This window comes from Megalobrama amblycephala, linkage group LG11 (genome assembly GCF_018812025.1).
Source record: "Megalobrama amblycephala isolate DHTTF-2021 linkage group LG11, ASM1881202v1, whole genome shotgun sequence".
In the NCBI taxonomy this organism is placed as follows: Eukaryota; Metazoa; Chordata; class Actinopteri; order Cypriniformes; family Xenocyprididae; genus Megalobrama; species Megalobrama amblycephala.
In genome coordinates this window covers 31,140,872-31,152,913 of record NC_063054.1, presented here as the reverse complement: position 1 = coordinate 31,152,913, position 12,042 = coordinate 31,140,872, and the positions used below count along the sequence as shown (strand labels likewise).

The window sequence follows — 12,042 nt, the reverse complement described above, 5'->3', positions numbered from 1 at the left end:
AAACTTGGTTATTCACGCATCCCTTACGAAAACTGACCATGGTTTTATTATAGTAAAAGTAGTAACTGATTTTTTTGGTGGACTGGTTACTATTTGTATAACCAGTTTTACTACAAATACCATAGTTAAACTATGGTTAGTGTAGCACAACCATGGTTAATTTGTGGTTACCATGTTTTGTTTTTGTAGTAAATCCATGGTTAATTTTCATAAGGGATCAACTGAGAACAGCATAGACTAGGATAGGACCAAATTGGAAATCATAAAATTTATATTTTCAACTCAGCTCATTTTAAAAACCAAAACCACACCAGGATTGATGTTTGAGTTCCTTTTAATGCTACTGCAAAGCTAATGATGAAATAGCTCACGGTAACAAGAAATCACTGTGTATTGCCCAACATTATGGATCTAACCATAAGCCAAAGTCTTCACGTCTATGTACAGTGACATTGAGATATCAGGCAGGCACTTCTATACCATATACATAAAGGATAGCTGAGACATTTTCTGAACTGCTCAATAACAACACAGGAAAACACGTGCTTCACAAAACAGCTGCAATGTAATCCAGCAATGTAACTGCAGCCCCATCTCCTGATGGAGATGGTGGAAAGGACACTAGCTAGTGAACACAGTATATGTATCTATATGGTAGTGAACAGTAAAAAAAAAAAAAACTGAAATAAAGGAATGTCAAATTCATGGACAGATGGTACCAAAAACATTCTGGCAAATAAATATCATCATTTTGATGAAAATGTACAAAAAACGAAAAGATCCAGTTTTCCATGACGATTCGCTTTCAGATATCAAGCTGTGGTGTGTCGGCACTTGGCAGGTCAGAGTTCAGTTCGCACAGGTAAAACAGCGTGGCCTCGCTCGCCTCTGCCTCTGTGAGGGGTTCCAGACGGATCAAAGAGCTGCGAGGCATCTCCGTCTCCAGAGCCTCATCCAAAAGGTCTGTGGGTTCTTCAGGGCTCTGGGGCAATAGAGGCTGGCTCAGGTTTTCAGGTGGAGAATCTGATGGGGCCAGAGGGGTGCATCCATCCAGGAAAGCCAGCAGAGGGCAGGTTGTGTACTGGATCAGCTGCTTATCTGAATAAAGGAACCAACACGCTAGTAAATGCAACACAGCGATGGCACACAAATGACAGTGGATATTGATTTACAGAGAAACATGCAACAATTACCTGTGTTTTCAGGCTCAGACTTCCCTTTGTTTATGTTTTCTTTTGTTCCAGTTTCCTGCCAACAATAAAATAAAAAAACAAAAAGCTTTATCAAAAAATATGACCATGCAGAATCAAATTCAACAAGTCATCATGATGTTAAACTACAGCAGATGAGTGATGTATCAATGAAAATTATTAGATATTTTCACCCCCCCCAAAAAAGTACACAAGGCAGAGAGAGATTAAGAATCTCCAAACATACCTCTAAGATATCTGTGTCAATGCTGAACTGTTTTCCATACAGCATGGCCTGGAAGTCTTCCAGACTACAGTCAATACTGTCCAGATAGTCCATCAACTCTACTCTGTAGAGATTTAATTTACAATGAAATATTAATTAAGTATGCTTAAAGCAGAAGCACCTGTCAAAAAAAAATAATAATAAAAAATAAATAAATAAATGTACGGAAGAGGATTAGGGCCAAGCAATAATAAAAAAAAAATAAAACCATCTCGAGATTAAAGTTGTTAAATTTCGAGAATAAACTCGTTAAATTACAAGAAAAAACTCGTTAAATTTCGAGAAAAAAGTCGAGATAAAATGTTGAGAATAAACTCATTAAATTATGAGAATAAAGTCATTAAATTACGAGAAAAAAAGTTGTTAAATTATGAGAACAAATTCGTAATTTAACGAATTTGTTCTCGTAATTTAACGACTTTTTTCTTGTAATTTAATGACTTTATTCTCAACATTTTATCTCAACTTTTTTCTCGAAATTTAACAAGTTTTTTTTCTCGTAATTTAACGAGTTTATTCTCAACATTTTATCTCGACTTTTTTCTCGAAATTTAACAGCATTTTTCTCATAATTTAACGAATTTGTTCTCGTAATTTAACGACTTTTTTCTCGTAATTTAATGACTTTATTCTCAACATTTTATATTGACTTTTTTCTCGAAATTTCACGAGTTTTTTCTCGAAATTTAACAACTTTAATCTCGAGATGGTTTTATTTTTTTATTATTGCTTGGCCCTAATCCTCTTCCGTAAAAATGAGAGAGATGGAGGGAGAGACTTTAAAACAGAAATGTGAAGCTTGATTTTTTTTTTTTTTTGTTGAACCAATTATTTAGTAGTTTCATTTGAAAGGAATCCCATTTCCACCACATAGGGAAAAAATCGTTCTTTAATAAATTATACTATTACAGATGCTACATAATAATAATGAGATTAAAAGTCAAAAATGTTAATTATGATTATGACTTCCCAAAACATTATTTTTTTTTATGTGGCACAAATAGGCTTCCATAAATTTGCTAGCGTAGGTTAAAATCTCACATTTTAATAGTATTTATAGCACCTAATTTAAAGGGATAACTTAAAGGGTGATTTACTCACCCTCAAGCCATCCTTGGTCTATATCACTATCTTCTTTCAGATGAACACATCTGAAATTAAATTAAAAAATATCCTGTCTCTTCCAAGCTTTATAATGGTAGTGAATGGGGGGTGAGATTTTGAAGCCCTCCCCAAAAATGCATCCATCCATCATAAAAATAATCCATATGGCTCCAGGTGGTTAATATAGGCCTTTCTGAAGTGATGGGTTTTTGTAAGAAAAATATCCATATTTAAAACTTTATAAACTAAAATAACTAGTTTCCGGCAGATGGCCGCAAGCATCGATTTGCGGCAGAAGCGTAACCCCTGACCCGACGAATGATGAACGCGGAAGCGCAGAGGATAGAGCAAAACAAATCACCGGTCACGAATTAGAAGTCTAAAATGAGAAATTTTAAATGTCGGAGGATTTCGAGAAGTGGAGCTTGAGTTTGTTGCTTAGTCATTGAAGCTTACGCTACACCTACATCCTACGTCATACACTGTTTCAGGGGTTACTCTTTTGCCGCAAGTTGACTTGAACAGTATGCATACGGTCGTCTGCTGGAAGCTAGTTATTTTAGTTTATAAAGTTTTAAATATGGATATTTTTCTTACAAAAACCCATCACTTCCTTTATTAACCCCCTGGAGTCATATGGATTATTTTTATCATGGATGGATGCTTTTTTTTTTGGGCAGGGGTTTTCAAATCTCGTCCCCCATTCACTACCATTATAAAGCTTGGAAGAGCCAGGATATTTTAAAACATATCTCCGATTTCACATACACATAGGATGGCTTGAGGGCGAGTAAACCATGGGATATTTTTAATTTTTGGGTGAACTATCCCTTTAATAATACAGGCTGTGTGACTATGAGGAATGATTACCGTATGCAAGTTTGAGGGACTTATTTAAATTAAATACATACACCTCTTTAGCTATTGTCACATGCCATAGATTGCAACCCTTGGTCTTCTCCTTACAGCGCATGTCAGAAAAAAAACTATTACCATGTCTGAATTTCAGCTCTGGATGCTACCCTACCACTTGATACACAGTGATACGGACGGTGGCATTGGTTTTTAAGTATCAATTCCAGAGCGAGTCCTCATGTCATCCTTTTGAAATGGACGCAAAGTGGATTCACAGCGCTGAAAACAGCATCTTCTTGACATGTCGACAACATGAAAAATTCTTCCAGGCCTCAGCTAAAACTACAGTGTTTGAGGCCAGGTCAAAGTAGAAGTTGTTTGCGGACTGCCAATGAAGACCATAGGCTGGCATTATGCAAATTCTTACATTGTTACATAGTTATGTAAAAGAAAATGAAACTGGCGACTAGTTTCAGCAGTTCAGAATCGATTCTTTCTTTTAGGAGACTATAACTTCATTACGTGCACTTTGATCTTTAAAACTTTGCAGACCTTTTACATTCACAAACAGCTGTATTACACACTGCATGAAAGGTAAATACTGAAAAAAACATAATGGGGCGCTTTAAATTTTACCTGCCTCTCATTTTATATGGGCAACTTTAGCCAACTTACTTGCCAAGAAGGCTGATGTTTTGTGAAATGGCACCATTTTCACTGAGAATGGAGTCCATCAGCTTTACTGGATCCTCTAAACTTAGACCTGAAGGTTTGTTCAGTTGCAGGGTGCTATTAGTCGCTGAAATGTCAGAGCTGCTTTTGGGTACTGCTTCTTGCTGAGTGGTTGAATTTGTTACAGTGCCGTTTGTGCTGTCGTTTTTTATTGTCGGGCTGCTTTCATGCGCGACTTCCACGATTTCAGCATCCCTGTAGGAAATTGAGAACAACACTCATTTCTAATTTTATTCCTGCAAAAGACTAAAGAGGTGCAACTGTTTGAATCAGCCCCTAAATATTTACCCTTGGTCAACCGGTACAGATACGCCATCTGTAAATTCTGGATCTTCGTCTGTGACGTCACAGATGATGACGTCATCAGAAATGTCGGAATTGTTCTTCAGTCCATTGAGTCCATTCACTGCAGACTAACAGAGAAGGCATGGGATAAGTCTGACAAACAGATCTTCAAGTTTCAATATTAATGAGGAATATCATGTTTATATAAATAAAGCGGGTCCCCCACCAACGTGAATTTAACTGACGGTGACTCTCACAATTTAAGGTTCATATCCAGGGGCAGGACACTTTCACACAAAGTGAACCCTGCCTTAAATCTCATCAAGAGAGAAAAACGCAAGGTAATGAATAGCAACATTGCGGTAACAAAATAACTGACAACAGCACGTTTCCTTCGAGCAAGAAGAGACATAAAGTGAATGGAACCTAATCACTCCTGGATGCTTCTACACATACTTTGCTGTGGTCCATGGGTTCCTCAAAGAACTGGTGGATGAATTTTGACTTCTTTCCATTACTGTTCAGTGCAAGCGGCCTGTAATCAGACAGCAAGTAAGGAGCATATTAATAATAAGGTAAAAAGTATATTAAAGGGTTAGTTCAAAAAAAAAAAAAAAAGAAATATCTGTCAAGTACTCACTCTCATGTCGTTCCAAACACGCAAGACCTTCAGTTCATCTTTGCAACACAAATTAAGGTCTTTTTGATGAAATCCGAGAGCTTTCTGTCTTTTTTTATGAACATAAAAAGTTCATAAAAAGATTGTAAAACTAATCCATATGAATTGAGTGGTTTAGTCCCAATTTTCTGAAGAGACTCAATTGCTTTATATGATGAACAGATTGAATTTAGGCTTTTTTTCACATATAAACATTCATCATCTCACACATCAGTTGTGGTAAATGGAGGCTCAAGCATGTTTGCGTGTTTCGCTGATCAATGTTTATATGTTAATAAAAGCCTAAATTCAATCTGTTCATCATATAAAGTGATCGAGTCTCCTCAGAAAATTTGGACTAAACCAATCAATTCATATGGATTAGTTTTATGATCTCTTTATGAAGTTTTTGAAGCATCAAAGTGTCAGTTGAGCAGCTGTCTATGGAGGGACAGAAAGCTCTCAGATTTCATTACAAATATCTTCATTTGTGTTCTGAAATTGAACAAAAGTCTTGCGGGTTTGGAACGACATGAGGGTGAGTAATTAATAACAGAATTTTCATTTTTGGGTGAACTAATCCTGTTTTTAATATATTGAAAAAGTCCAAACTAAAATATCTCTCTCTCTATATATATATATATATATATATATATATATATATATATATATATATATATAAAACACCATTCTTTCTCTCTCAGAATTATTAAATGAATCCTTAATGAATTGGAACCAGGAAAATTACATTTCTTACAACTGTCATCTTTAATAGCAAAGATCCTTGGTCAAAAATAGAGAAGGTCAACAATATGACTTTTAGTTACACTACTGTTCAAACTTTTGGGGTCTGTTTAATTTCTAAATGTTTTTGAAATAAGTCTCTTACGCTCATCATGGCTGCATTTATTTGCTCAAAATACAGTAAAACACAATACAATTATAAAATATCATTACCATTTAAAATAAATGCTTTCTATTTGAATACATTTTAAAATGGAATTTATTCCTGTGATGGAAAAGCTGAATTTTCAGCATCATTACTCCAGTCTGCAGTGTCACAAGTTCCTACAGAAATCACTGTAATATGCTAATATCCTATTATTATCATTGTTGAAAACTTTTTCAGGATACTTGCATCCTTGATGAATAAAAGTATTAATTTCTCTCTCTCTCTCTCTCTCTCTCTCTCTCTCACACACACACGCATGCACGCACAAACAAATAAATAATAAATAAACAAAAAAACCCTAGCCCCAGACTTTTAAACAGTGGTCATTTACTTTTATCAGATGCAGGCACATACTTCTTGGTCTTACCTTTTGCGTTTCAAATTTAACAAACGATTGTTCTGAGCCAATGTGAAGATGAACTGCACCAGCTGGAAAGGGCAATGCAAAAAGTAGCATTAGAATTCAACCCTGTACTTCAGTTTCATGCTGATACACAATGATACTCAGCCCTATTGACATTTCATAATATTTTTCCATACTATGGAAGTTAACGGGGGCCATATGGGTTAATCAATATCTTTGGAAATGACTCGCAATAGCGAATAAATCATCCTTCCTACATTTATCAAATAACTCTACTGTCGGGTCATCAATAAAAGTTTTCAAATCAAACAAAGTCATGATTATTATTACTCCTATCCAGCAAGCAACAACCCAAGACTTAAACCTTGCTCCAACAGACAAACCCTCCCTAAGCACCTGTACCATCACTTAATTTCCAGTACATGAACAGTGCTTAATTGTTCGGGACAAGCTGTTATGGATCCCGGACGAGCCCCCATTAAATATCATTAAAAATATCTTTTGTGTTCAGCAGAAGAAAAAAATCATACAGGTCTGGAACAACATGAGGGTGAGTAAATGATGACAGAATTTTCATTTTTGGGTGAAATATTCCTTTAAGATTTTAGATTATTTTGCATACCCTTTTAAACTGATGCAATATATTAAGATTCTAAAATATCTAAGAGATAGAAAAGACAAAACGAAAGTATAGAAAATGTGTAAATCCTCTGTATATTTCTGTTGATGTGACGTTCTTGTTTTGCAAAAAAGACGAACGATGACTAAAGTTTTTTTTTTACTATGGGAAAAATGACAAGGAGTCATATTTTATTTATATGAAGGATTCTCATGCTACATAGCTAATTTTAACATCCAATATTGCAAGTGGTTTGAAAGGAAACCCAATATTATCCAGTTGATAACTAAAGTTAAGCTTTATTTTGAAACATTGCAAGGACTTTCAAGTCGTAGAGCTATGGGCATCTACAATTACTTAATTAAATCCTGTTAATTTAAATATACATGTATACCCTTCTTTATTTTTATGCTTGTTATTTAAAAAAAGCAATGACATGTTTCATTTATTCATCTTATTTAGTTTCACAATTCAGTTCTTATAACATTAAAAAGTCTTAGTGTATAAATATATGATATTAAACATTTTTTTAATTATGTTATGTCATGTTTATCAAACTTACTGAAAAAAAATATAGACTTTATTGGTATTTAAACAGAATAAGCTCATGTTGACCTTTATTTTAGTACATACAGGCACTGAATTAAGCAGTACATAAAGTATGAAAGAAAAGTCTTTCTGTTGCTACATGTAAACATCTGAAACGTCCGTTTATTTGACAAATACATATAATCAATTCATTTGCAATAAAGACAGAAAACACTGCGTAAGAGTGACTACAGGAAGCAGAAAGTGTACGACTTCAGTGCTCCATTTTCAACTCGTCCCCCAACTTCAAGCGGCAAATCTCGCCGATCGGTAAGTTGTTTTGAGATCTGCCAAACGCCTCGCCTTGAATGTAGATGAAAGTATGCGGCTGCAGTCTTCCTCAAACTGTATTTGTGGCAGCTATACAAATACTGGGCGTACTCCATTCGAGTGGCGCTAGTGTTCCACTATGCCGACGGAAGTAAGAATACACCGCTTCGCATCAAAACGGAAGTTGCGTGACGTCATGTGAAAAGGGCCTATTGCAATGGTTGCAAAACTGGTATGCACAGGTAGAACGTACCTCCTTTATGACCTGCTGTTGCTGTGCGTGTTTCTGTCTGAGGTCTGACAGCTCCGTCCAAAGAGCCTCGTTCTCTCTGAGGAAAAGACAACAGAAAAAAGAATAAGAGTTTAAACAAATAAATAAATAAATGAATGTCGCAATGCCAGAGTGTTATTCTTTGCAGTTGCATGCTGACATGTTGATACTTGGTGAACAGGGCATTATTAAGCACAACTAGTGATTAATCTGTCCGTTCCCTTAACTTCTGGATAAATGCACACAGGTAAGATTAGATAATACAGAACAATTTGAGGCAAAAGCGCAGATTATGCTTGTAAAAGTGTATTTCTTTACCTTTTCAGGGTGGCAAGTCTAGCATCCATGTTTTCTTGCTGCTCATGGACATTCTGAACACTTGTCAGAATTTTAGAAAGATCTTCTTGTCTTATTTTGCCCTCTTCAGGCCGTGCAGTGGACACCTATATAAAGAATAACAATAATCAACAACAATACAATTGTAAATCAAACCATGCCAAACTTACTTTCAGGGGGGTATTCCAGAAAGCAGGTTATGGGACATACTCAGAGTAAACGGATAACCTCAACTTTCAGCTCCAAAAACAGAGGTAACTTTCGTAGCAACTTATTCTCTGAACATGACCTGCTCCAGAGCAGGTGTTCCAGGGTTAGTTTGTTTCAGAGGTATTCACAGGCATGATGAGGCTCCAGTGAGCATAACAGATTTAACACAATATTATTATAAAAATATATAACATTACAAAGTAATGCTATTTTACTCTAATTTAATTATCTTATTTTATTCTCTTCTCACACATCATAGATGTGAATTCAAAAGATTTTGGAAAGAAAATGGCTAAACAAAAAAAATAAACATACAGCCTTTGAAAACACAGACTTTTTTTCTTTTTTAGGTCCACCCATCTCTCTTTTTTAATTTATATATTTAGCATCAAACAAACATTAAAATTATTGTTCAAAGTAATAAAAAAAAATTATTAAAGAATTGAGAGATAAGATTTAAAAAAAGATTACAAAACCACCCACTAGGTGGCGATATGCACTAAGATTGTAAATTGCCATTAAAGGGTTAGTTCAGCCAAAAATTAAATTTCTCTCATAAAAGGATTAGTTCACTTTCAAATAAAATTTTCCTGATAATTTACTCACCCCCATGTCATCCAAGATGTTCATGTCTTTCTTTCTTCAGTCGAAAAGAAATTAAGGTTTTTGATGAAAACATTCCAGGATTATTCTCCTTATAGTGGACTTCAATGATCTCCAGACGGTTGAAGGTCAAAATTACAGTTTCAGTGCAGCTTCAAAGGGCTTTAAACGATACCAGACGAGGTATAAGGGTCTTATCTAGCGAAACGATTGGTCATTTTCGAAAAAAATGTAAATGTATATGCTTTATTTACACAAATGATCGCCTTCCAAGTGCTTCCGCCAAAATCGCACTTTCGTATTCTTCAAAAAGAATGTCCTACGCCTTCCCTATTCTACTTAGAGAACGAACGCAGCGCCAGTTCCATTTTTTCCGTAAGTAGAATAGGGAAGGCTTTAAAGCCTTTGAAGCTGCAATGAAACTGTAATTTTGACCTTCAGCCGTTTGGAGGCCACTGAAGTCCACTACAAGGAGAATAATCCTAGAATGTTTTCATTAAAAACCTTAATTTCTTTTCGACTGAAGAAAGAAAGACATGGACATCTTGGATGACATGGGGGTGAGTAAATTATCAGGAAAATTTTATTTGAAAGTGAAATAATCCTTTAATTACTCTCCCTCATGTCTTGTAAGACCTTCGTTCATTTTTGGAACACAAATTAAGATATTTTGATGAAATCCGAGAGGTTTTTTTTATTAGTAAAGTAGTAAAAACATAAAAATTGTCAATGTGACTACAGTGGTTCAACCTCAATGTTATGAAGCAGCGAGAACACGTTTTGTGCGCAAAAACAAAACAAAAATAACTTTATTCAACAAATTCGCCTCTCCCCTGATATTCTGCTACGCTATTTTCATTGCAGCACTTCAAAGTTCTATGTCCGAACGACGACTCGGTATTGGCCGACGCCTGTCACGTGAGCAGCACGAGGCATGTGTGTGATGCTGACGAAGGAGCCGGCGTTCGGATGTAAACACAGCACTGCTGCGTAACAGACTGACAGGGAAGAGGAAAAATGGTTGATATTTTTGTTTTGTTTTTGCACACAAAAAGTATTCTCGTCACTTCATAACACTGAGGTTGAACCACTGTAGTCACATTTACTATTTCAACAATGTTTTTACTACTTTTCTGGGCCTCAATTGCTTTCAATGGAGGATAAAAAAAACTCATATTTCATCAAAATGTCCCAAAGATGATCAAAGGCCTTTTTTTAAAAAAATATTTCTTATTTTTCAGCATGAAAATGTCTTACCTTTCTTTTGATGTTCTCTAGCAGGTCATCTTGCCCATGTTTGAAGTATGGATGCTGGAATTCAACTGGTCCATCACGCTCTTGCTTCACTATACCTGCATCAATGTGCATCACTTTCCGAAAACCATCTGTTTGTAAGAGAATTGAACAAGGAGACAAAGAAACGAACATTGATCTCAGATTACAGAGAAACAATGAGGAAGGAGGAGCATTTGTGGAGAGACCACTTACACATGTTGAGCTGTCGGACAAAACTGGCCATGTTGTTGTGCTTAAAAAACTTTGGGAGAATCTCTTTTGCAAACCTTTGTTCATCCAGTACAAGGAAACTGTTCCCTTCCTATAAAGAGAAATAAAGAACCTTGTTCACAAAGAAATTAAAAAACAAAAACAATGGCTTTGACCTCTACATTTTATAATATAATATATATATATACATACATATATGCACTGCATTCATGTTATACATATACATATATGTATAAAATGAATGCTCAGTAGGATTCATTTCATTGCACGTAAAATGCAAATCGTCTAAAGAACTTATCTTATTGGTTAATAAGTAGAAAAAATGAAATGAAAACAATAAATGTGCGAATCTTAACATTTATATCACAGCACTGACACACATCCATCATAATAAACAAATGATCACACAGGACCCAAATAACTGTATCACTGAAAGCTAAGCTAGAATGCTAACATCTATGTCGTCTTCTTTTATTTACCTGGCTCCAGCAAATAAATTCATTTGTATCCGAATCCTCGACGAGGGTCCAAAGCTTGGTGAGAAATGCAGGGACATTGGAGTTGTGTTTCATTTTGCTGGAATGAAAATGAAACGTTGCAAAATATAAATAATATGATTCAGATTTTTTTTCGTTGGGGTTGCGTTAGACAAAACACGAGTACACCAGTGAAAATAGCGACGCAACTACACAACTTCCTGTAGGATTTGAGAGCGCTGATTGGTCCGTTGCTGCCTTACGTAAGTTAACTCACGTGTATGGGCATCCGTGTGTCGGTGTTAGCCAATGAAAACGCTCTGCTAGGAGGAGAGGGGCCTGACTGGCTACTTTTTCACCCAAGAGAAATAAAACAACACCAGCGCTGAAAAATGAATTGCGTGGTTCTAGCGTTCGTGTTTTGAATGGCTATGTGTTGCACAAATCCTATTAAATCTCAGACAAGCTTTTAAAACAAAGGCACAATTGTTTTAAAATTTGAATTAGAAAAGTTTTTGGTGAATTTTGTCTTCTCAGATAAGTAAACACGATAAAACCACACTAGTATGGAAGCATATGGGTGGAAATTTTTAATTTGAAATGTAATATGCAAAATGGCAATGTATTTCTGTATTTAAATTAAGACAAAATTCAAGTATATAATGAAGGTATATCTATGATTGGTCGCAGTCTGCGTGGAACGGGAAATGGAAAATCCGGAGTGCATCTAGAGCGGA

General features: G+C 35.5%; 1 protein-coding gene across 2 annotated transcripts; it reads right to left on the bottom strand.

Annotated features, from left to right (window-relative positions):
• Positions 1–316: 316 nt before the first annotated feature.
• On the bottom strand, positions 317–11,533 carry hsf2 (heat shock transcription factor 2). Of its 2 annotated transcripts, none has more exons than XM_048207406.1 (12): positions 11,309–11,533; positions 10,812–10,920; positions 10,581–10,708; positions 8,493–8,617; positions 8,157–8,232; positions 6,430–6,491; positions 4,909–4,987; positions 4,456–4,580; positions 4,111–4,362; positions 1,438–1,540; positions 1,194–1,251; positions 317–1,098 (listed from the first exon to the last, which is right to left on the bottom strand). In XM_048207406.1, the coding sequence occupies exons 1-12, from the start codon at positions 11,399–11,401 to the stop codon at positions 806–808; spliced, it is 1,503 nt and encodes a 500-aa protein (XP_048063363.1). In that variant the 5' UTR covers positions 11,402–11,533; the 3' UTR covers positions 317–805. The 2 variants fall into 2 exon arrangements, with proteins under 2 accessions (XP_048063363.1, XP_048063364.1); XM_048207407.1 differs by having other exon boundaries at positions 1,194–1,248; positions 11,309–11,529.
• Between the last annotated feature and the right edge of the window lie 509 nt (positions 11,534–12,042).